Source organism: Lepisma saccharinum, chromosome 4 (assembly GCF_977018435.1).
Source record: "Lepisma saccharinum chromosome 4, izLepSacc3.1, whole genome shotgun sequence".
Lineage (NCBI taxonomy): Eukaryota > Metazoa > Arthropoda > Insecta > Zygentoma > Lepismatidae > Lepisma > Lepisma saccharinum.
In genome coordinates, this window is record NC_139232.1 from 105,348,424 (window position 1) to 105,376,075 (window position 27,652).

At 36.6% G+C, this 27,652-nt stretch overlaps 1 protein-coding gene across 1 annotated transcript in view; it reads right to left on the reverse strand.

The window, feature by feature from the left end:
- LOC145986695 (aminopeptidase N-like) overlaps positions 1 to 27,652 on the reverse strand; it is a 94,985-nt gene that overhangs the window by 52,304 nt on the left and 15,029 nt on the right. Inside the window, exons 3-4 of the mRNA XM_083121009.1 lie at positions 4,764 to 4,863; positions 3,462 to 3,543 (exon numbers count right to left, since the gene is read on the reverse strand). Coding sequence (XP_082977135.1) covers positions 3,462 to 3,543; positions 4,764 to 4,863 — 182 coding nt within the window. The remainder of the gene's footprint in view (positions 1 to 3,461; positions 3,544 to 4,763; positions 4,864 to 27,652) is intronic.

Here is a 27,652-nt window from a genome sequence, read left to right on the forward strand (position 1 = left end):
TTCTATGTATAGTATATTTCATCATTTTAGTTTGGTTCTTCGTCTGAGGAAGACCCTGATACAGGGTCGAAACGTTACGTGTTAAGTGTTTTTATCTTAATAAACTGCCTTGGTCAGCAACTTATTGGTTTTAATATGGAAACAAGGCTTAATTATATTACAATCTATATCTTGAGGATTTTCAACCAAATTACAATAACTGGAGTGAGTTTTTAAAGCAAAAGTCTCTAAACTGCCATGTACACTGGGATCGTATTTGCGATTCCTCAATACGGAGAGTTGTGATTGGATAACTTCCGAAGAAGCAAACTGATTAATGAATTCTTGTACAAACTGATCATAAGAATTAAAATAATATTTATGAGTCCGAAACCATAACCAGCTCTTCCAATCAAGCATTGTTGAATACTTTGCAGTTTCATTTCTGTTGGCACTCCTACAACATTTAATATGTTATCCAGCTGTTCAATATATTCTCTCGCTGATTGTTGCTCTAACTTTCCCGAGAACTTAGGCAATTGAGATAATTCACTTAATTTTAAACGTATACTTCTTGCATTTCCTTCTCCATTGCATGTATTTCTAGTTATAGGATGATCACTTCTTCCTCTCGAACTATACGGTCGATTATAGCAAATATGAGTTGCTCCGTTTAACCCTGTGTTACTACAGTTATGCAATCTCGAACCATTTACAGAAGAATGAGGATCATCGTGATTGTTCGAAACTGAACATGGTACACTTGCATCACAATGGATATTACTAACACAATCCTTTTGTGGGTTAGGTTCTGATATTTGTGGGTTAAAATCACACCACATACAAGGAGAATTAACGCTTTGATCCAGATGACAATGTGGATTATTATGTACATTACTAACATTGTCATTATTAGATGTAAACACAGAACTAGAAGTAGGATGTGTATTTGTACCAAACAGTTGATAGCAAGCATCAGTGTAGTTATATTTCTCAGCATCTAACTCTCGTTTTTGGAATGAACCTTCTGTGTCGTCACATCTAAATTTCTTTACGAAAGTTTCTTCAGAGCTAGATCTTACAGATTTATTATACTTGTGCTTCTAACGGACATGTTTACGTGCACTAGTGTTTATAATATTCTTCTTACCAGAAACTGTTCTAGAAGAGTCATCTGATATGTCACTAGACGAAGTACTGAGTCCAACATCAAGCTTGGATCTTCCATTGTGACATGTATTAGATTCTGTATTATCCAGAACAATTGATTTTGTTCTATTTTTACTATTTGTAACAACAGAATTACGAGCATTAGAATTAACTTCGGCTGTTAAATATTTGCCATCAGATTGAAGGATTTTGTTACCTTGTTCCATACCTTCAATTCGGGAATTAAACTGTTGGAACTTTTCTGTACAATCAGAAATATGCTTATGTACATCAGCATTAACATTACTTTTACTTTCTAAAATAGTGACTCTAGATATAAGATCAACTATATTAGCAGAGCAGTCATTACAATTTGAATTGAGATTATCTAAACGTTGATCATAATCAAGAACGTGTTCTTTCAATGATAATTGCACAATTTCAAATTCAGATAGTTTGACATCAACATTACTACATTTATTATCTAATACAGATTCAAGACGTGTAGTTGATTGTAAACACGCCGTACTAACCGCATCTATTTTGTCCTTAAATTCAGACATTAAAATATTGAGCCGATAGTTAACATGACTAATATCATGATTAACAGCTTCAAATTTAACATCAAGCTGTGAAGATAACTGTGTATGTGCACTAGATAATTCAGTTTGTTTTAAAGATATAACGTCGAATTTAACCTGAATATTTTCATTAGACAGATTTAATTCTGATCTAAGTTCTTGGTTAGACTGTTCAAACTGAGTCCTAAGTTCTTGATTAGACTGCTCAAACTGAGTCCTAAGTTCTTGATTAGACTGCTTAAGTTCTTGGTTAGACTGTTCAAACTGAGTCTTAAGTTCCTGATTAGACTGTTTAAGTTCCTGATTAGACTGTTCAAACTGAGTCTTAAGTGCCTGATTAGAACTTACAACAGCTAATTGTATGCTTCTAATGCTGTTTAGTATGTCATTTAAATTAGGATTTATACTTTCCAAATACACTGGCAATTGGTAAGGATCGTAACTGGAATCACATTTGTTACAACAATATTTTTCCTTAGTGGTAGAATAAATTGTCCAATGTGTGATGGAAAGCTTCAAACATGAAACATGATACCACGAATGACAATCAAAACATTGCACATACCTCAGGTCATTATCAAGTTTATCACAACACGCTACTCCTTCAATCTTACCTGACTCTACATCACAAATGTCCCCATCGTGAGAATTACTACTATTTAAGTAGGTTCCTTCATATGCAACCTTTGACTTTAGCCTACGTGAATGTCTAGACTTAGTTTCTTTAGTTTTATCTGCCATGACTGCACAGAATAATAATAAACATAAATAAAATATTTAGGGTCGCCAATTTTGCTTGCGCAACATGTTCAACAAATTGCAACTCGAAGACAAAATAAAATTTTAAAAGTCTGTAACAACCATTGCGCAAATCTCAAACCACGCATCAGAAGATTGTCCTTTTCTTCTTGAATCCTGGCTGTAGGCGCCAAATTATTGAAGCAAGCCTTTTACTTGAACTTCAGCGAAGCATCCTAGTATTCACTTTTCGAAATTGCAATTAGGATTTTGATAACTTCAATGAAACTCGGACGTCATTATTTAACATTTCTATATATTTTACTTATTGATCTACTGTCTTTTGTTTTTCGTTGCTATGCTCAAAATAAGTATAGAAATTTATACATCGCAATTTCACATTATCAATAATTAATTATACATCTTATGTACACTACACTATGTACAACAACGTTTTGGAACATAACAAAATAGTAATTGATAACAACCTAAATATCATAATGCATTTTAAACACAAAATTAAACAATAAATATAAATGAAATAAATGAACATCTTTGGGTCAGTCACAGAATCTAGTGAATGTAAGAACACAGAGAGGGTGAGAAATGAAACTTATTGGAACACCAAGAAATCAAGGTGTCCCACATTCGACCTCGGTGGAGGCCACCTGAAACTGTAGGTTCAATCCCGATTATCTTATTTCTGCATAAAATATTCTTAAACTTTGCCAAACGTTTCAAACACACACACACACATAGAGATGTCGGGAGTGAAGAAAACAGAGAGACGGCACCAAGAGGGACAGGAGGGACGATCAACCTCCAGTCAACCAGTAATAATGTTCTTTTTGCGTGTGTTCTTCTTCCGCTGTGCACTAAATGTAACGCCCCACTCCCAAGTAAATATTCCTACTCCACCCATTACCTTTTTTCTGGCGGCGTCATTACACACACAGAAAAACACACACATACCATTAAACACACGCACACATAACAATCTCTTTCAATACTTACCCCTCACTGTCCATTTTACTCAACGTCTTCTGGTAATTAGTTGGAGAAACTGTTTCGTTGAACATTGACCTAATCACAAGTTCTGGAAAAGAAGAGACGATTCTCAGTTATTTAACCAACCAGAAATGTAATGGTCATTTTGGTATTAACTTTACATCTAGATTGAGGGGTGGCTCAAGATAAAATTTTTACCCATGTGAGGTGGATTTTTGGCGCCCCTTCCTTTCCACCCCTCCATCCTTTCTGGCCCCCTATTTTCTCCAGTGGAAATATGAAAACGTTATAAATTTATGGTTTTGATAAATAAAAATACAGTTATTTTTTTAATATCTCACGTGTTACCATTCAAAAGAGGTTCATTTTAGGTATGTGTTTAATTCGTACATAATGACATCAAAATGAGAGGAATCTCTTAGCTTAAATTGCTACATGATTTTGCAATATAATGATTGTGTTATGCAGCAGTAACTTCGATTAATTCTTGCCTACGCAAATAAATAATTCTTAAGAAAACATAACTACGCTTACGTAATCAGTTTTGGCGCTACTCAAGCGGGACGTCCCTTTTGGTGCCCCCGAGGGTGTAGCCCCGGGCTGCTACCCGAGTTGTCCGCCTCTATTAAATTCCTTCTAGGTCGTGAATTCTCCATCAAGTAGTTTGAATTAAACGCAATACTTTTGCAGATTCCATTGTTAACCTTATGGTATTAAACTCTTTCACTCATTTGAAGTAATTATAATTCCAAACCTAAAATCGTGTAGCTATTTTATCCACAATATTTAAGCAAAAATATTTGCAAATTACACGAGAATAATCCTTGTGTTGTTTTTTTATAAAAACCCAATTAAATAAATATTCCGACCAGTGTTGGTTCGCAAGTTTGGCAGTTTTTACTAGTTTGTTATACAAGTAGAAAATTGATTGTGATGTGCTGAAACAGGAACATTCAAACATAGATCTCGAAAGTTTATACAGAGGCGTAATTTGGTTGGGCCAAGAGGACACTTGCCCCACAAATTTTCAGGCTAATAAAAATGTATCAGTTAATGGTACTTTTGTTAACATCCTGGAACCTTAGTATCAAAGAATCCAGTAATATTTACGATTTCTCAAATGGAACAGTATATTCTGGCTTTCAACAATAGTCCTAGTTGATATTTTTATGGGGTTGAAAACACATTTGATTCTGCCTCCCAAAGTTAACCTCCAAGTTCAATTCTGACCCTCCAAAGTTGGGTCCTAAGCTATACATCTCGTATATATATATATCAAGAATGAATAATTAACGTAAAAATACATACCATCTCTTTGTGACCTTCTATAGGAATATCCGTCCTTTCGTCCGTAACCAAAATGTAAAAACTTCAGAAATCTCTTTTTTAATCTGAATAAGGGATCATCCTTTTTGAAAGAATATCAAGTTAGTATATGTATACAATTTTCAAATATAGATTCATGCAAAATTATACAATACCACAAAGAAAAACACTCCGCACAAACAACATGCAAGAATACTGCAAAACAATAGAATCACACATAGACCCTATTTGGTAAACGTGCACTACACTCCTTAAGATTCTTATTGTTAACATGTGTAAAAATTGATTTAGAAATCGTGAAAAGAAAACGGCTCTTTTGGAAAGAAACAGTAGTGTTTTTTTTTTTCTTTTTTTTGTTGGGCTTCTTTCCATAAAGTGTTTCAAATCAATGAAAATACATTACTTGGCTGCAATTTTCATGTTCCACAGCTTTAATTTATTTCTCTACTGTAAAGAGACACTCATATCTAAATGAAAATACAACTTTCAACATGGAATTCATAACCAGACACAAGCAGTAGTTGCAAAAATGCCGACTTCTTCGAATGGAAGTGTGAACTTCCTAATTCAGTAGGCTTATTAAATACATTTATGTAGTTCATAAACATTCGCATAACTAGAGTAGTTTTGTATGTAATTTGTAAATAGAATCTAATAGCATATGATGTGATATTCATTGTTTGAATTTGAAAATGAACATGAAGGTAAGAAAGAAGAAAGAAAATAGTGCTACATCTTTTAAGGGGGTTAAGCCATGTTAAAGCATAGGCCCAAATTTCAATGGTTAACCGTACAACTAATATAAATTCGGTAAGAAAGACATTTTCCGATATAAAAGATTGTTTTATTCACTAGAACTTGTGAGCCTTATAATTTTGTTACGATTGAAGGTATATAAGTAAATAACAGAAAATGAAAGGTCTCCGCCATGTTCAAACTTCTGCGTACAGATGGCGCAGAAGTGGTAGTTTTGTCAATACGGGTGCATTTTTTTCTTTTATGACTAGTATTGAAGATTTCGTAGTGAAACAAAGATCACATGTTCTTTCCGCAAGCATCTGAAATACTATGTGAAAAAATGAAAACATTTCGTACCTTCAGAGAGTAGAGCTTATTATCAAAATTTTCGAAGTGGCGTTTCGTCGCAATATACTCCGTGGTGCAAATTTTAGCCAACACTGTTGCCGATATTTCACTCCTTGCCTTCTAACGATATGATCAATGCGAGTGCTTCGAAATTGTGAAAGTTAAACCAAGTTAGAGGTGAAGAGTCTGTGATGAAATATTAGCTAGTTGCGTAATATATAATTACAGATAAATTCAAGATTAAATTGTGGATCTAAGTAAGTATCGTTTTTATTACAAAATTGTTCTGTGTTATTATAAGTCAGTGAATTTATTGAAACCTAAGTTAATATCAAATAATCTTGTGATTAGGAAAATAAATCTGTGTTCAAAATCTAGATAGCATGGAAGGCTCTGGGCCATCCGGAAAAAGTTTCCCGTTTGTAAGAAATTCAACAAATTTCATACAAGTGAGGGCAATGTCTAACGAGGAATGTAATAATAAGAACAGAGAGGACGTCCAAATGGACATGAACGAAATAGTGGAAGGAAAAAAGGACACATCTTCAAGTAAAGACGGAGAAAATATGGATGTTGAATTGGTTACTAAGCAACCAAAAAGTCAAGACACTAAATGAAATCGAGCAAGAGTTAATGAAAAGGAGGAACCAGTAAATGCTTCAAAAATTTTCAAAGCAAAGCGTGAAACAGAATGTTGGTAGCATTTGTGCTATTATGTTAGGTAGTCACTTAAGAGAAGCTACAATTAAGGTGAATTATGTTAAGGCATCGGGTCCTAATCGTGCAAAAGTTTACTTTTTAACATCCAATGATGCAAATTACTTTTACTTGAACAAAGAATTTCAGGAGAAGTATAAGGTAAATGTCAAAATCCCGAAGTGCCTTTTACGCAGAATGGGACTAATATATGGGTTACCGTTACATATAAATTTAGAAGTACAAGATGAAGCAGAGGCTGAGAGAAATATTCCAAGACTCAAAATGGAAAGAATGAAGAAGAAGAAATTTGTAGCTCTGCTCTTTATCTGTTTTACGCTTGTGCTAGTACGAATCTGCGTAGTGAAAAAGTGTTTTCCGCCTTGTGAAATTGCTGTTAACGATGAGAACATATGTGAAGATCTGTTCTATGACAGTTATTTGAAAACTCTGAGTGCTTTCCCAACGCTTTGTGCTGTTCGAGGGGCGAGCGCGTGCAAGGGCGCTTCGAGGAAAACCTCGCCCGGGACCTCCGCCAGGAAGTGCGTGCTCCAGCACCTCTTCCTCTTGCTATTGCTCCATGGAGACGTCGAACTTCAACCTGGACCAGGGACGTCTACAGGGATAACAACATCAAGTGATAGTGCATTTCACCTTTACTATCAAAACGTGCAGTGCCTAAAAAATAAGTTTTTGGACTGTGAACTAATGACGGCTGAGTTCTCGGAATACGACTGTGTGTGCTTTAGTGAGTCATGGCTCAATTCTGATATCTCGTGTGCTGAAATTCCGCTATATGAGCAGTTCAATGTTTATCGCAAAGATCGTGAAATCCGTGGGGGTGGTGGTGTTATGGTGTGTGTGTACAAGAAGTGGCCCAGCAAGATACGACTGGATTTACAACGAGACTGCGAATTACTCTGGGTAGAAGTAAGTACAAACCACCATAAAAAAATGCTTGTAGGTTGTTTCTATCGGCCTCATAGGCGGAGTCCCAAAGAACTCGTAGAGTGTTGCTATGAATCTACTCTGGCAGCTCTATCCAGCCACGAAGTTATTTTGTGTGGGGATTTTAATATGCATATAAAGTGGAATAATCCTGTAAATGGCATACCAACCACTGGAGACGAAGACTGGTTCATAGACAATTTTATTCATGGACTAGGTCTTCTTCAGCACAATATGCACAACACCAGAAATGACAAAAACCTTGATTACATTCTCTCCTCTTTTGAAAACTGTGAGGTCACACCCTCGTTGAATCTCGTTCAGTCAGACCACGAGTCGCTTTGTGCTATTTTCGAAATTCCAGTGAAAGCGCGAAGCTCCCCTTCTGCACCCCCCAGGCATAAGACTCCTTTGTGGAAGAAAACGCCATGGGACACCGTCTGTCGAGCCATTGACCTTTTCAATTGGAACCTGCTCTCCGAAGGGACCGTGACCGAGGCTGTTGAACTGTTTACGGACGTGATTCATGCCCTAATTCAGGACTATGTGCCACATAAAACAATGAAAAGTAAAAAGTTCCCCCCTTGGTTTGATAAAGAGTTGCAGCATCTGTTACTTAACAAAAAGAGAGCATGGCAACTGTGGAAACGTTTCCCCAATCCCCACACACACAACACTTTCAAAGCACTTCGAAAGCATAGTAAAGACCTTATGAAACAGAAATACACCGAATATGTCAACACAGTCACAAACGAACTCCTTACTAATTCAAAGAGATTCTGGACATTAATAAATTCACGAAGACAAGCCAAGCGCATCCCTTTAGAAGTAACGCACAATGACATTTCAGCTGTTGGTAATGATAGAGCTGAACTATTCAATCTAACATTTCAAAATAATTTTGTTTCAAATGATGTTTTAGATCACCCGCCTATCAAATCTATCTGCTCTCACTCTCTTTCTACCGTCTTTACAGAACCAGGAGAAGTCTTGCACTTCCTTACCTCCTTTTCTTCTCACCGAGCATCTGGACCAGACAATATTCCTACCATTTTCCTACAAAAAACAGCTCACTCACTAGCTCCTCCTCTTGCAAAGTTATACAATAGGTGCTTCTCTGAAGGCTGTTTTCCCACTCAATGGAAGAAAGCAAATATCATTCCTATTTTTAAATCTGGAAATGCTAACGATACTACATGTTATAGGCCCATTTCTCTCCTTTCCACACTTGCTATTGTCTGTGAAAAAATTCTAAAAAAAAGACTTCTGAAATTCACATCCCCTTACATTAACCCAGCACAACACGGCTTTCTTCCAAATTCTACATGCCTTACCAATCTGTCTTGTATGCAATCCTGTGCCATAAACGCAATTACTAATCGTAATCAGTTAGATGTTGTTTACTTTGATCTGTCCAAAGCTTTTGATTCAGTGGATCACCACTATTTACTGCATAAATTATCTAACAGATTTAACATCACTGGAAACACGTTAAAATTAGTGAAAGACTATCTAAGAAATAGACAACAACGCGTTATACTTTCTGGAACTCATTCTAACTGGCTTCCTGTTATATCTGGTGTGCCGCAAGGTAGCGTTCTTGGCCCTCTGTTATTTGTATTAAATCTGGATGATCTCACAGACCTCTTTCATTCCCCCATCTCAAGCACAATTCTAATGTTTGCCGATGATTGCAAGATTATGAGAGAAATAAAACAGCCATCAGACATGCAAATTCTCCAAAATGACATTAACAGATTCTCTGAATGGTGTAAGCGATGGAAACTGTCCACAAACCCTTCTAAATGTTCATACATAACAATTTCATTGAAACAAAACATTCTTGAAGGCAATTATACACTCACCGACCTCCCTCTAGCAAAAGAAGCGCAACACCGAGATCTAGGTATCCTCATAGATTCAAAACTAAATTTCGATAATCACATATCAACAATCACAAAAAAGGCAATGCGTATGGTAGGCCTACTTTACAGATTCACCGAAATCAATAACCCGAAAGCACTTTCCATTTACTTCAAGATATTTGTGTCCCCCATTCTAGAATATTGTTCACCAATCTGGAACATGGCTGCCCATTCTCATACCTCCAAGATCGACAGTGTTCTCAGCTTTTTCCTCTCCATCGTTCGATATAGAGTGCCTGCCCTAAGACACCTGCCTAAGAGAGATCTTCTTGTAAAACTGCATATTAATACTCCAGAAACTCGTAGATACATTGCAGATATGAAATTGCTATATAAGATTATAAATGGAAACTTAAGATGCAGCATCCCACTCCACGAACTTTCCCTCAGAGTGCCTACACATAAAACACGGAGCAAGGAAACTTTTCACACTACAACTCCCAGGCTCTCACTCATACAACGATCACTATTCCATAGGCTACCGAATCAGTTCAATATAATCTCAAACCAAATAGATATATTCACTTCATATTCATTTTTTATCAGCAACATAGAAAAAATTGTACATAAGTAATGCTTTTGTGAAACTGATCTTTTTACCTTGGTCCTTTTTTTGGCTTGTTTTATTTTTGTTTATTTTATGTTATCCGTTCTTTTGTTTTTAATCTTAGTCTATTGTTTTATTGTTGTTTCTTTCTGGTTTAAAATGGCTTCTGCTGTACTGGAAATTTCAATAAATAAATAAATCAATAAATAAATAAATAATCAAGAAAATGGGGAATTTGTGTTCAAACCGACCAAATTGATCAGCGTAACGTTTTAATCACAAAGGTTGCCCTCGCATGTAAAGCTACTCAGTAACATATTTCAGGAACAGTGTCTCTCAAAAGTTTTAGAATAATGACATTTTAAACTAGGCAATCCAAATTACGTAAGGCGCTGGTGGGTTGCGTGTAGAGTTAGGCTCAATTTCAGGGTTGCCATATGCACAATAGATATTTGTGAAATACGCGAAAAGAATAAAACCAAGAATTATTGTATAAAACTCTAAAAAAATTTCAGCATTACATTTGTCACAAATAAGAAATACTTTCTGAAAGAAAGAAAATCGATTTTCTAGTATTTCATCGCTGATGAGTCTACACAAAGGAAAAGAGAAGAGAAGAAACGAAAAGGGACAAAAGTGAGAGGAGAAAAGAAAGAGCGAAAGGGGAAGAGGAAAAGTAAAAGAAGGAAGTAAAGATAGGACAGATGTGGATAAGAGGAGTAATGAGGAGAAAGGGAAAATATGCGAGGAGAGATGAGGAAAATGGAGCAAAGAGGAGAAGAGAGAATTTGAAAGAAATGAGATGAAGGAGAATAGGAGGTTTGATAGGAGAGGAGGAGAACAGAAGAGGGGAGTTGAGAGTAGAGTAAAAGAGAGAACAGGAGAAGAACGAAAAGAAGAGGAGAAGAGTGCAGTGAAGTCGGAAATCTAAGACAGGAGAGGAGATAAGAGGAGTGGAGAAGAATGGGATGGAGAAAAGAGGCGAGAACAGGAGGGAAGGCAATATGACATATAAGCAAAGTAGAAGAAGGGGAGAGATGAAGGAGAAGGAGACAAGAGATAGGAGACGAGAGGAGAGTTGAGGTATTTGTAGAAAATATCGTCTCAGCGTCAAGAATTGATGCATTGATCAAAATATCGACATGAAACATTCAATAATATTTTAAAATGAATTGGAGAATGTATTAGATCTGTGCGAAATGACATTTGGCTGAGTTCAGAGCGAGATAAAATTTGCCACATAAGATCTTTTATTCTACCTCGTTGAAATGGAGGTTTTGTTATTTAACATTTCTCCTCCCCCCATCGTTAATTCCAAACAGAATCATTCCGTTTCACACTGCATGGACAATGAACACAATGAGATATGTCTAAAACTTATGAAATTTTTCTCCCACCGGATTGGTTTGAACACACGACCATCAGGTTGACAATCTACAACGGTAAACACTACCCTACAAACTTTCGTTCATGAGAATAGCTAGGAAGAGCTGACCAGTGTGAAATGTAGAAGCAACTCTACTCCTACATGAAATGTGCAAAGAATACTTGTTTGTAACAAAGAAGTCGAAGGTAGTAGGAATCAGCGCAAACATTTAATGGAGAATTGCACATGATGAAAACTTTTCATTTGATATTTGTGGAGGTATCCTTACATTGAACTGGAGTCTATAAAGGGGTAAAATTAGTATGTCCTGAATTACCACAAATATAAATAGTCATTTCATTAATATTTGTCAATGTCTTTGAAGCAGTACACAATTATCGTTAGAGTATCATAATTCTCGATCTTATACGTAAACATATCCCTTTGAACATGTGTCAATTCATTTATTTGTTTATTTTTTTTTAATTAAATTCCAGATGAAGAACAATGTAGCCACTCTACACTGCTATTACAAATAATGCTACAACGCTCTTCTTTAATAAAAGAAGAAATAAACAAGGAGCACGTCGTAAGGGGACTCGAACCTGGGACCGCTTGATGCCCAGTCGAGAACTCTAAACACGCCTTTACCTTCCGTTCAAACAATAATTTTTATATAATCAGTCACTCCAATATTGTAAATGTCGTTGGATATTCATGAAGTTGAACTTTTACTTTAATTTTGAATTTCTTTTTTTGTATTAGCAGCTATCTTCGAGAAAATATTTCGAAGTGATGAAGAAAAACTAGAATTTTGATGTAGCGTTAACAGCGATGTGCACAATTTTTAATAAATTCTTAAATAATGGAAAAGTACCAGAAGATTGGTCCAAACAGTAGATTATTCCAATTTTAAAAACAGGCAAGGACCCTCAAGTAGGTAACTCATATAGACCTATAGCTTTGACGTCAGTTATAGGAAAGATATTTGAGAAACTGATACAAAAAATAATAGAATGCTTTTTAGAAAGCCAAAACATATTTCAGTTCGAACAAATAGGATTTCGAAAGGGATTAGGATGCCATGACGCATTAATCACTCTATCTTCTTATATTTTCGACTCACTGAAAATAAAATGAATTCCATTAGCTGCATTCTTAGATGTAAGCGCAGCTTAAGATATGTAAATATTAATATCCTAATCCAAACAATACAACAGCTAAAAATACCTCACAACTATGTTTTGATATTATGGAAGTTACTGAGTAAAAGATCTGTATATTTCCACATTTTCAGTGAAAGTAGAAGACCTTATTCAGCCTGCAAAGCTTTACCTCAGGGAAGTCCTTTAAGTCCTTTGTTATTCAACATACATATGATCGGGATGAAAAGGATATTAATTCCAACAGTCAATTATCTTAAATATACAGATGATATCTGTATCTATATAATATTACAATTTTTTAGTAAAAAGGGAACACCTCCAATAGTTCACTCAATGTCTCGAAAAACAAGAATTCCCATTACATCCAGAGTAAAATATTTAGGTGTCCTCTTGGATGAAAAAATAACTTGGAAGGACCAAATTAAAGCAATACAAGTCAAATCAGAAAAAGTGATTAATTTGTTCAAAGCAATAGCAAATATTCAGTGGAGATGTCATCCTCGAGTTATGCTTTTATTTTACAAGAATTATTTTCGGCCTATGATAGATTCTTCTCTATTGGCAATGTGTAACTTGACAGAAGGAAAATTGAATTCAATTGATTTCATACAAAGGAAATTCTTGAGAAGATGTTTAGGAGTTATGAACAGCACTCCAAACGTAGTAGTATACATGGAAGCGGATGAATGTTCCATTTCATGTAGACAGAAGATGTTAGCAGCAAATATATTCTTCAAAGTGAAATCATATTGTGAGCATCCTTTCAACAATGTACTAAAAAATATGATACACTTACATGAAACAGGAAAAGTAACAAACAGAAAATCTGCTATGTGTATAGAATTGTATAATTCGTTTTTAAAGAATACCAGGATGTTCTACAGATGCGTTCACGTCCTGTTTTTTCATTAGATTATCCTCAACACTCTGGATAATATTCATTTCCCTCGTTATTCGCACATATCGGAATATTTTACTTAATGGCCAAGTTTTTATTACATATACACAGATGGATCTAAAAGTGAGTCAGGAGTTTAGATGCGCAGTGTACGATCCACAACATAAAACAGACCTTATATTTCGGCTTCCGCAAGACTGTTCAATATTTACAGCAGAATCTTACGCAATTTACCAAGCTTTAATGTACGTCCAAAAATTAAATTTACGAAAGTTCTTAATACTTACTGACTCACAAAGTGTATTACAGGCGCTTAAACTTCTTACAAGAGTCTTTAAAAATTATACCCTTATATTATAAATTGTATACAATTAATTCAAACAATACAAAAATCTGGAAAAACCATTGAGTTTTCTTGGGTTAAAGCTCATATTAATATTACAGGCAATTCTCATGTAGATGAATGTGCAAAGAAAGCAATGTGTCTTCCAAATATTACAAACTTATCATTATACTATACGGATCTTCTCCCTAGAGTAAAGAAGAAAATTCTGAATGAATGGTTTGATCGGTGTCGAAATGAAGTTACAACAGTTGGAGAATCATACAGACCATTTGTTGAATTCAAAACACACAAACCATGGTATCATCATGTAAGTGTTACAAGAAATGTAATTATATTAATTAATAGAGTGAGAACGGGCCATTTGTGTACTAGGCAACATTTATCTAAAATTGGAATAACGAACAATGAGAAATGTGAATGTGGTTGGGAAAGTGCAGATGCACAACATATAATACTGGAATGCTCAAAATATAATCGAGAGAGAAATATCTTGTATAAAACTTTAAATCATCTAAAGGTTCAGTTTCCAAAAAAAATCTTAAGTTTAGTTGTTAATCCAGATGTGCAGATTGGTTATAGTTTGTTATCATTTCTAAGTAAGTGTAACATACAATTGTAAAAGGCAAAGTGTTCTTTAAAAAAAAAAAAAACTAATAATCTGATATCTGTAAAATAGGGGGGGGGGGAAACTGATAATTTTAATGTAAACAATTGTGTACATTTTATATGTGTATTGTTATGGACAAAAACGGCATAAAAACTGTTAGGTTTCAAATAGAGGAATGAATGAATGAATAAACTAAGTTACCAGAGGATAACGAATCCAGTAAATGTTGGAAGAAGGAAACATCGGAAAAAACTGAAAGGTAAGTCTTATATTTAAATGCTTGTTGCTTAATCCATCAAAAGCAAAACGTTTGCAATATGCAAGAGTGATGCAGAATGTATGATTTATTTATATGTTGAGGAAATGCCTTCCGATATAATTTCAGTGAGAATATTGCTTTAACTTGTCTACCTTTTCAAAGCAGCACGCATTTTCCCTTACAAACGAAGTTCATAATTCTTTGCAATTGTAAAATCAGAAGAGATTATTATTTTAAATTAGGCATATTGCAGATATTACAGTTTTGTGATTATTCCTAGAGCATGAAATACCTTGATATAGATTACATTCTGGCATTAAATCGATATTGCATAAAATGCTCTACTATCGTTCGTCTAAGATTATTTTCGTATTTCACTGGTGCTATTCAAATGTACTACATCGGAATTTGTATTACGAATCAGTCGTTCATTATAGTTTCACTTTGCCCTTGTACATGGTTGGAACGAGTCGTTTCTGACCTGTTTAAAACAAGATTTTTCTCCTTTATGTTTTTGAAACTTGAACACAGTTCATAAAACTCGCAAATGTTAAATGCATTGAGTAGGTTAAGCTGTTAGGTTGGATTGGAATAGATTTAATGTGAGATCCCCGAATTTTGTGCAAGTTCTGGACAACGTTCTGTTAACTTCTTTCACAGAATCAGGTCAAAAAACCGGTTTCGTAAGCTGTATAAAACTCTTCGGTTTTCTCGTTCTTTCATAATTTTGAACGCCGTGTAATGGTAGTGCAGCATTTCGAATAAGTTCATGCTTTATGTATTTAAAGTGTAAAAGTACATCCTAACAGCTAAAAGGGTAAAGTCCTAACCGCCTACCAAACAATAGTTTGCGTGTTTACTGAGAATTTACAAATTACTATAGATTAGTAAAGATTAGAAGTTCAAATATTTTACAAGTGCAAGGCCAATCATTTATTTGTTGGTAAGTTTGATTGATTTTCAGAGAAATCATAATTTGTCCACATTATGCAACGAATATTTGATTCAATAACCTACTGAAGTCCAAGTCATATTCATAGGCGTGCGCACGGGGTCTCACGGATGTTCGCAGATTTTTTCCACATAGGGACAAGCAAGATACTTTTTCATGGGGCATATTACCCCGATAATATGACCATGGGGCTGCCCCCTCAAAAACACCACTTGAATTTGAAATTATCGCATACTTGCGCCCCTCCATTACATAATAATTAATTTAAATTACTATGACTGAAATCAAATTATACATGTGAAATATATACTTTTAGATTGATATTCGTTTTCGAAGAGGGAGGTGTGGTAATCCTTGCCCCCCTTCTAGACGTTCCATGCCCCTACATTATTATACTTACAACTAGAAATTTAGTGTAGAGGAATCTTATGACTCTAATTAAACGATATTATTGGAGAAAATGAAGTATTTCAAGCCGATGAAAATTCAAATTAACTACGGGGAAGGGGTAGCAGTGGCGCAACCACAATGGGGCACAGGGGCATTGCCTTATCCCAATCTTGGACGGAAATCAATTCTAGGAGGGCAAACATTGAAGTAAGAGAAAGTAAGGCTAGCAGAAATTAAGAGTAGCAGGACAATAGGACACTCAAAATAGAATTAGTTTTCACGTCTTTCTATCATATTTTTCCCCAGACGGCCAGGAGCACTTGTAGGGGGTACAGAAGGACAATTGCCCTTCGACTTCAAATTATATATACAAACACGCCTATGGTCATATTTCACATGCACTGTAATGATAGTCTCATACACCATATTAACAAAATTTTTATTTGCTCCTTTTGCAGATGAACATTTGAGAATCAATTTGATGTGTTTTCTAAGAATATCTTGAAATTTGTAAAAAGGACAACAGATTTGACTAAAACTGGCAACCTAATACCGTGGAAGTTTGTGGATATGCTTCTATGGAATCAAAATCGTCTGTGTGGATTGTTTGAACTGTACACAATTTGCAGATACGTGGTTGAATGGTGATGGTTTAAAAGATATCAAGAGTCCAAAATATACTCGAGAAATGATGTTGCAAGACTTCTTAATATCTGGTTGCAAGTAGTCAGCAATTGGGAACGGTATATTTGAGAAACTGAAAATAATGGGAATGGTATAACTTGTTTGTCTTGTCTGTCAAGTTATAGAACACCTTCCTTGAAATTTTTGCTAGTTTCAATTTTTAAGGATATTTGTTTTCTGAATGGGATGATGATTTCAAGACAGCAAGAAGCATACGCATCTATGAGAGAACGACATATTGTTTTTCAAGATGAGCAAGAAGGAAAATGGAGTTACATTGAAACAAAAATGTTAATGTGAATTTATACGTATATCCCGAATATAAAGTTTTAGTAGTCCCTTCATGCTATGAATTTTGAATGATTTGAATTTTATTCTAATGGTAATTATTACCATATTGTATCTTATAAAACTTCTCTCACAATTCTTATCTGATTAATACTGAACTCTAAGATATCAACAGTGTTTGGAAAGGTACTTTTTAAAAGTAATTCAAAGTTAATCACTTGAGAAATTAATTCAGTTATAATTACTGTAGCTTTAAAACGTATCTAATTTAGTTACTATTACAATTACTTTATTCTAGATTAGTTATATCTTGTAAGACATGGTTCAGAACATGAAATGCAAGCGCACTATTCATTTCATCACAGATGACCACCAACAACTTAGCATTAAGTTTCATATATAATTGAGGACTAAAAGTGGTAAACGTGGTAAGTGCCAAAAACGAAAGTGTTGGGAAATCGCATCGTTCCGCACATCAGCCCGTAAGAACGTGTACACTAGTAACCTCTTTACACGCCCTTTGAACTACTTATAGGGCTACCAGCCACATTTCACGTTTACCACATTATAAAGCATGGCACATTCAACAGTTTAATTTGGAAAACGGTGTTTGAATTATTGTGGCACTTACAGCGTTTACCAATTTTACTCTTCAATTATAACCACTGGTCTCCATGTTGGAGTGGTTAGAACAGCGCGTTACGACGCTAGGAGTCATGACCTTCTAAATTGTTAATTGCAATAAAGGTTTTTTTTTTAAAGTACTGCTTAGCGATCTTGCCCGTAGTCTTAGCAACTGAATGTATTAAGCAAGACTCTATATTACACTTAGACTTAAAATCATTAGAGTTAGAAGGTAAGAAACGACTGCAATTTTTTATTTCTGAATCTATTTTTTGTACATTTAAAAGTTCTTGCTCATATGCTTGAAATGCCTCAATTCACACTTTTGCATTCTCACCTGAGAGAGGGATATACCTGCTTGGGATATATTTCATTTTGAGTATTGGAAGTATAGGGTAGGCTCTGGTTCGAATCCCGACATGGGTATTCTTTGTATGTGATCCTTCATAAGTTTCATCATTTATCACTCATTCTCATCTTTGCGATTAGACAAAAATGACAGAAAAGCGTAGTGAAATACATTAAATCAATCAACCATATAATTATGACTAAGTTAATATATTTTATATGTAAATACAGAGGCAATAAAATCCACATCTTTTACTTAAGGATGAAAAAATAATATTTTCTTGTATTCTTGTTGAGCAAACAATATATTATTCAGAATTACTGTTGAACTGTGGTATACCAATGAGAATTGTTGGAGATTATATAGCCTTATGTCGAAATTATTCTAATAAAAATACGCTTGGAATAGATACTTTCTGGTTCTTCGCAATAAATAAGATTGTTCTCATTGTCTCACGATTTCAATAATCACTAATTCATCCATTCTTTCAGGCGGGGATATAATTCAACAAATTGTAAAAATGGAACAGAAGAAAATTCCTTTCTATGCGAAAGAATGTACACTTCTGTTCAGATCAATTGGTACATACTTCAACTCTTCGACCCTATAAAGAGTGATACTTTATGTGAACAGGAGTGTACAACTAACTTTGAACTTAGTTACTAGTCAGGTGGAAAAATAACTGAATTTCAGGTACTAATTTCATAACGTAAGTAGTTTACAGTTAATGTTACTCGAAAATGTTACTGTTACTTCCAGAGACAGCTGCAGAACAAACCAGTATAATTCGAGAAGAACTGTGAAACAGGACGTTTGGCACTGTGCGGAGGCAACGTGTGTAAAATTGTACTTAAGTATTTTGAAACGAACAAATAATCACTGTGCTGCTCCTTTACCTTTATTCCCGGGTTTCAAATAAAGGCCTCCCCGATGGCGTAGTGGTAACGTCGTCGCGTTGTAGCTACTCAAGAGGTTCGATACATGGTGGAGGCGCATTCCACAGTGGTTCGGATCCCACTTTCAACTGTAGGTCCAGTCCTGATTAGCCTATCAGGGCATAAAAAGGACTTAAAACATGAATTCAAGGTTTTCAAATAAATAATTTTCTTAAAGTATAGTAATTTGAGCTTTAATTTCCATTGTAACACAGTTAAGCCTTGTTTCCATGTCATTAAAATGTTGACGAAGGAAAACGTTTATAGTATAAAAAATACACATAAAAACGTAAAGTTTCCACCTTCTAACAGGGTCTTCTTCAGACGAATATCCACAATTGAATATTCGTCTGATGAAGAACCTGTCAGAGAGTGAGAACGTTACGTTTTTATGTGTATTTTTTTTTTATACTATAAAAGTTTTCCTCGGTCAGCATTTTAATGTTTGTTTTTTTTAATTTCCATCTTCAGTTTTCTTCCAATATTGCGAATAAGAACTTTTGCAGGTTTTAATATACCCGAAAATATTATAAGCAAAGATTATTTGGTCTTATCGTCATCCTGAGAAAATGGAACACTTTTTTGTATCAATTGTAATTCTGCAAGAAAAATACATTAAGAAACTGACATTTACAGCTTTGTGGAAAAATTAACATTAACATTAACATTAATTTAAGCATTTTCAACAATGTTTATAATTGAAAAAATTGAAAATGTGTTTTATCTTTAACTTCATTTTACATACAGGGTGCGGAAAATAATATCTTGTAAATGGCTTTTCAACAATGAAAGCAAGGTACGTTGCGTTGCGTTCTACCCAAGAATATTTTGAACGGTCACTCCATACACAAGAAAACAACTTCGCTGCAGCAAGCGAACGGAAACGTCTCTGCGCAAGTAGTGAGCCGAGTCGGCTCTAGAAGTACCAATGAACACGTGAGAGGGAACGGGGGATAGCGGCTGAAGTTACCAGCTTGGGCAGCATGGTGTACTGCTTAGCTCTGCCCACTCGATCCCCCCCCCTTTCCACCTTCTCTGGCGCTATGTGCAGCCTTGTTGCAGCAGAGATAGTCAGGACACAGTATAAAGTCTCCGATCAAGGGTAGAAAGTACTGTCATACAAAATGAAGTGTACAGTCAACGCAGGCACGTATCCAGAAATTCCTTTCGGGGGGAGGGGTATAGATAGAACCTCACAAGTGTATATTTTCCCTTTTGGTGGCAAAACGGGTAGGGGGGGAGGGGCAAGGAAAGTTTACTTTCTCTTGGTAGACGAGACCTAGCATTAAGAGGCCATAGTGCGGAGGCAAAAAAATAGTGAGCAACTGTCCCCTAAATAGTAGCCACCGTTTAAGGCTGCCATTTTTATCACAACGTGTTTGTCCGTTTCTTCACATCATGTACCAAAACATATTTGGTGTCTTTGAGTGTCTTCAGGAAGCTGTTACACAATTGATGGACAATCCACTCGACAATGCGAGATTCAAACTGTGGGCTACGAATTGGATGCACACAGTTCTCGAATATCTCTTCCTGATTCGAGCCTGAACAGAACTAATGTGTCTTGTCTTTCCATGTATGCAGCTCTTATAAAAGCTGAAACCTACCAAATTGTTCATATTCAGGCCTTAGCACTCGCAAGTGTTCAAAATTGTCCGTCACAGCTTCCGCAGTCTTGTCATATATCGGCACGAAACAAAGGAAGTCTTCTCAAACACAGCTGGATCGAGAAACAATTAATGCACAGTGAAAACCCTTCCGTTCCCAACACATCTAATGTTTCGACTTCCAATATGATAAAATGCTCACTCATTTAGGCAGAGAAAGATGGCAAAATGAGGACTGACTACCGACAAAAGTATACGTACCCCCCCTCCCCACGTTCGAAAATTCTAGATATGCCAGTAGAGCAACGGCACGACATGCCAGAGACCCTGGTCCGGGTCCTGGCAAAGCCTGAAAATTCCTGAAATATCTACATATGCAACATTATCCTGCTTTTTCTTCTCGATATTCATATAATTTTCGGCTGTCCCTTTGTAGTGGTTAAGTGTTTGAGTGTGTCGAACCCAGTTGGCTTAAATAAAAGTCCTCTTTATCCTATGAAAGTCTCGGACTGCATACACGAAATTTGGCCCGGGCACAAATAAAATTACAGTTGATCTGTGCAACTTACTTATGTCTTAATAAACCGCCACAATATCCGGTACTCCTGTAATATTCACTTTAGAGACCTTCGATCTCTTCGACTCATGCCCCGAACTAGCACTACACTGAGCTCATAGAGTTCCACAGACGTCAATATCTTCAACTTTGGACACGAACTACAAGTAGACTTCGGTAGTTTACGGGAAATTGTGTTATAGTAATCTTCATTTTCGAATTACTAACAGATTCTGTGGTATTCATCAGCCGGGTATCTATGTCTTCATTATATTCTAGAATGTTCCGCAGATAAAACGTTTCATTAATATTACCAGTAGTTCGACCCCACCTCTTATTTAAGAACGCTTCCAAATGATGACAAATCTTTACACAATGATCGCGCTCTCGCTGCGACAAAAGCAATGAAAGCGCAAGAAAAGTTTATGTGCAATATTGTCAATAAAAGGGTTATAGAACATTCTTCGTGTTGCCTCGATAATTACTCTCCTTAAATTATCGTCACATTATTCAAGAAGCCAAAATAGTAATTTATCCGGTGTAAACTGATAGATTTCCTGCGGGGGCTCGACCCCCTGATCTCCACCTTGCATACGTGCTATTATCAATAAAATGGTAATGGAACATTCTCTATCTTGCCCCGATAATAATTTCTGTCCTTGCATTATCGTCGCATCTTTCAAGAAACCAAAAACCTAATTTATCTGGTGTAAACTGAAAAATTTCCCGAGGGGGAACTCGACACCCCTCCCTGATCTACACCTTGGATACGTGCTATTATCAATAAAATGGTTATGGGACATTCTCTATCTTGCTCCGATAATTATATCTCTCCTTAAATTATCGTCGTATCTTTCAAGAAACCAAAAACCTAATTTTATCTAGTTTAAACTGAAAGATTTCCCTTGGAAGGGGCTCGACCCCCCTGATCCCCATCTTGGATACATCCTATTATCAATAACAGGGTTATATAACATTTTCTGTCTTGCCTAGATAATTATTACTCTCCTTAAATTATCGTCACATTATTCAAGAAGCCAAAAACCTACTTTATCTAGTGTAAACTGAAACATTTCCTGAGGGGTGGGTCAACCCCACCTTATCCCCACCTTGAACACGTGCTATTATCAATTACAGGGTTGTAGAAAAATTTACCTTGCCTCGATAATTATTTCTCTCCTTAAATTTGCGTCACATTATTTTATTTCACACACACAAGAAACCAAAAAGCCTTATTTTATCTAGTGTAAACCGAAAACTTTCGTGGGGGCTATAGCCACCTGAGTCCCCCCCCCCTCCTTGGATACGTGCCTGAGTCAACGCAGTATTTGCTTCAAACGAATTCGCAAAATGTTTTCAATTATTTCAATTACTGTCCTCACTTGGTCCGTTTCGTGTGTGAATTAACTACACTTATTATTGTATTTTCTTCTCTGCGTTCTGAATATTAAAATAAATACTGAACATAAAACAACGGATTTTCTATTAATATTTAACTACACTTATTATTGCATTTTCTTCTATGCGTTCTAAATATTAAAATAAATAATTAATATAAAACAACGGCTTTTATATTAAAATTTCAACTATTACTACCCTCCACTGATGATATATTGCTCATTTCTGTAAAAAGAATATATAACCAAAATCTCATGATTATCAACTTTCCTGATTTACTATATTTTTTTAATCCACTAACTCACCTCTAACCAATATGGCGTCATCTCACATCGAGTACCCTAATCGACCAACCTGTATGTACCTACCTCGGTTATATTTACGCGGAGGTCTGGCAACATGGCCCTCGGTTGCCATGGCAAAAGGTGCTGCTATCTGTTATCGATTGATTGAGTTAGTTTATTTTACTTCGCGTTTTGTGCCTCTTGGCTAATTTGCGAAGATGGGGATGAGTGATGAAATAATGAAATTGATGAATGGACATTCACAAACAACCAAGCCCGACCGGGATTCGAACCCGGGACCCTTGGCGTCGCAGCGCGATGTTCTAACCACTTTTTTTTTTTTTTCCTTTACTATTTACATCTGATTATAACAAACTTTTCATGATTACTATACAGGTTTTACAAACTAGGATATATTACATTTAGAAAATTCGCATAGACATTGTTCCTTTTGTTTGCCGACATATTTTGAAATGTGTGCCTTAAATAATGCACAAATTGTTCATAAAAGTCAACTTGCTGATAAGTAGAGGCAAACCAGGCATATTGCCCCAGTAACCACAATACACTGTTCTGTTTCTTTTTAGGGAAATAACTAAAATTGGGAAACAGAAGATGATCAATTGTAATATTCTTCTCATTGGTACGACAGATGACACTTACGAGTTTCGCAACATATTTCCATGACGTAGCGGTTATTAAGCATTCACTGAGCTTATGCACTAAACTATCAGGCACGTTACATATTAAACATAATGATGAATCTGCCATGTGCAGATCATAGAGTTTCACTCGAGTCAGCAGTATTTGATGCACTATAACGAACCACGCCGATCGTATTCTTGTTGCGAGATGCCTCGCGTGTATATTTTTCCACACCACAGGCCAACGAACTTCCGGGTGTCTTGCAACTATCTTAACAGCCTGTTGAGACGCTACACGCATTCTTCTGTACATGTGCGACACCACTGGAACAGGCAGGGTAGGAGTTTGTAACAAGCCATAGCAGATCTCTACTAAGGTATCACGGAGGTACCTAAGGTTGTGGGGGAGGTTAGTCACGTTTATGGGGGGATCCAACTGTATATGGGCCAAGCAGTCTCGAAGAACATGACTTGTAAGGCTATCAGGGCTCTGAATCATCGTCTCTATGTCCGCTTGAATGCGGAGCGCCTGGCTCTTGTGGTGCACGTGTGCAAGATTCAAGCCTCCCCCAGCATTATCTAAACACAAGGTCTCGTGATTTACACGTAACAACTGCCCATTCCAAACAAACCAGTTCACTGCACTTTTCAGCTTTGTTACATCCAGCATTCGCATCGGAAGTATTTTGGCTATAAACCACACTTTCGAAAGAGCATACACATTAACAAACGTGACTCGTGATTGCAAGCTAATGTTTCGAAACTTATTAATTTGTAGCACTGCTTTTACACTCCCAATCACTCGATCATAATTTACTTGTATCATTCCTTGCAAAGAAGGCGTAAATACTACACCAAGGATTTTTACAATGTTTACAACAGGGAAGTGTTGAACTGGTGTGTGAGGTGGAGAATTATTTAAAAACATCAAACAGGATTTCTTTACATTTATGTGAAGGTCTGAATACACCCCAAATTCCGTCGTTAGTTTATGAACCGTGTCCACATCAACAGGTGACTGCACTAAAATGCTGACATCATCCGCATAAGCTAAAACTTTTAGCGACTTTGACAGAATAGTTATTCCTTGTAACCGTGCTTCCAGAGAGGCAAGCAGGGGACTTAGGGAAATACAAAAAGCCAACATGGATAAGGGATCTCCCTGTCGGACACCTGTGACAATGCTAAGCGATTTTGTCAGAAACCCATTAATCTGTATTTTCGATTCAGCATTTTTATATAGCCCTTGCAGTGCTGAGAGAAAATTCCCCCGTATGCCCCTTTTGTGCAAAACATGAAACATATAATTATGATTCAGCGAATCAAACGCACGTTCGAAGTCCAAAGCTAAAATCGCTTGATCCTTTAAATTTTTCTTATTATGATTACTGGTAACCACTTCACGCAGCGTTTGCAACACTGCATAAATGTTTTTATTTTCACCATATACATATTGCATGTCCCCCACCAAGTTGCTTGAGTACGGCATTAAACGTGCAAGCATACATCGTGTGAAAATTTTATAGTCGGTGCACAGGAGTGTAATGGGGCGATAATGAGTGATCTCTGTCGGCTTTGCACATTTCGGTACTAATACTATAATACCTGTCTTGGAATTCTTGCCCATTTTATGTTGCTGAAAGGCCGCGTTGACCCACTCAGTTAAAGTCTGCCCCACTAGCGTCCAAAATGTTTGAAAGAAGCATGTAGGAAGCCCATCCACACCAGGGGCGGAGAAAGGCTTTGACGCCTTCACCGCTTTATATACTTCTTCGAATGTGAAATCCTCATCAAGCTTAGTTCTATCATCATCGGAAAGTACTTCCGTAACTGCATCCACAACAGAATCATAATTTGAATTTGTAGGTTGGTGCTGCGAAAACATCCGAACATAATGCTCATATATTGTACGTTGTATGTCCTTAGGTGCTATGATTTTATTACCCGCTCCATCTGCGAGTTCAGTAATGAGTTTCCGTTGTGCATTTTGTCGTTCTTGTATCACGTGACTAATCGACACCGCATCTTCAGGGTCAAACCGAGGCAGTCTACTTCGAATTTTTGCACCCATACGTTTGTGGGCGGTCATATTTAAGAGTATTGCTTGTATACGTTTAATTTCCGTATGAACCGGTCGTCCTGCCGATGCTTCTTCTATTAATTCACGCAACACACGATAATAAAAGTGATATTTATTATTCCAGTCACGAGACCTCTCTTTACAGAATGATATACAGAAACGTTTAACTGCCGGTTTTAGGATTTCATCCCACCACCGAAGGATGTCAGTACGTCGAAGGCGATGCGTCTCCCAAAATCTCCATTGCTCATGAAATGCTCGTTTAAATTCCTCATCAGACAAAATGGACGTATTCATTTTCCAATACCCATATCCCCTAGGCACTAAGGGAAGATCAATGTTAATTGCCATTATCACCGCCAGGTGGTCCGAAAAACATGTAGGGGTGAGAGAAATCGAAGTAACTTTCTGACGCAGTGCCGGGGTAACATAGAACCGGTCTAGCCGGGACGCACAATTGTCTCTAATATAAGTATACCCCTGCTTATCAAAATATTTATCTGACCAAACGTCCACCAATTTAAAACCAGACACCAATTTTTGGAGGGAATTAGATGTTGCAAAACCAGGACGTTGATCTTGTGGAAGCAAGACGCAATTGAAGTCGCCGCCACAAATGATATGTTCCTTTACACCTTGCAGTTCAGCCGCCACATCTGTCGCAAAAAAATTGTTCCTCTGTGATCTCTGATTTGTACCTGATGGGGCATATATATTGCATATCCAAACATTTGCCACTTTCGCACATATAATTCTCCCATTAGGGTGACACACAACGTTAGTGATGGGCACCGTATTTTTCACGAGAAGCGCAGTCCCCGTTGCCTGACAATTTGCATTATTATATACTACTATAGATGGGGGCAGTTCAAAATTTATCACTTGAACTTCCTGGAGGAAGGCTATATCGAGAGACGACTGGATAAAAAAGTCACCCAGCGCCTCTTGTTTATTCCTGTTTTGTAGTTTGTTAATGTTAATCGTGCCTATTCTGAGTGTTGTAAACATATCTATTGTAGTCGTCCTACATGTTATCAGGGACGCTGTATCCCCCTTATTGCCAAGGCTCTCCTTGTAACCATTATACCCGACATTTACACCACAATACAATAAGACCAATAGATGACAAAAGTACCACATCAAGTAAATGGAACAGAGTGGTATAAATCGTTGATCTTCTTTACAAAAAGAAGAAACTTATATATACAAAAAAAAAATATACTCGATCACTCTATCATACCTATCAGTCCCCTAGCGAAAGCCCTTCTTATAACCACAATCATTTCACTCTTACAAAAATTACTTAAACCTCCTCAACATTACTACTCAGTCCACGAAATCAGTTTGTGGAAAATTTAGTACTATTAACACTGTTACCTTTACGTACATTGTCTAATTTTTTTTTTCTAACTAACCTGTTTATAATCATGTTTAGTGTTGTCAGTATCCACTCCACTCTCTCGAAGAAATATTATAGAATGTACACCTGCAGTATTTTTCTTCTTTTTTTCTATGACGCACACGACAATTAACTTTGGATACTACACTAGGGGTGGTCACTCCTTCCTTTCTTCTGTTAGTGCAGATACCCATGGATGTGGACTCAGGACCCCCCAGATACCTGTGGATGTTGAGGCAAGCTCCCCCGGGTTTTTTCTTCTTGCTTATTGGCGGGACGAATCGTGGTCTGGATCGCTTGTGTCTTGAAGAGCGTCGTTGTCCTTTATCCGTGGTAATTGCCGGAAATTCATCCTCTGTTTTCGATTCATCCCCGGATCCACCTTCTGTGCCGGTGTCTACTTTCTGGAATTCTATCTTCTTGTCTGCTTCATTTCCGAGTTGTGAGGGAATTCCTGAGGTGTGTTGTACCTTGTCAGGTCCATCTAGTGTTGTTAAGGGGTTGGAGTTGGAGCTGGAAGGTTGGCTACTCTCTTCACTTTCACCTACACTTTCACCTTGTTGTTCGTAATGTATTTTGTCTTTTTCGGTGCTCTTCTTTTGGCTTGGGTCGGTTGGTGTTAACTGTGTTTGACGCTCTGGATCCGTAGCGGGTGTCTCTATTGTTTCATTCGTGAAATGGGGGTTGGATCTATGGCAATTGACCTCTTCTCTTGATGTTGTATTCGAGTTTTGGGGTCTTGTCAGTACTGGAAGTACTGTAGGTTGGGATACCATAGGGGTCGTTCCAGTGGTCAAATTAACAGGGACTCGTCCAGTTCTATTAACGCGGGGTCGT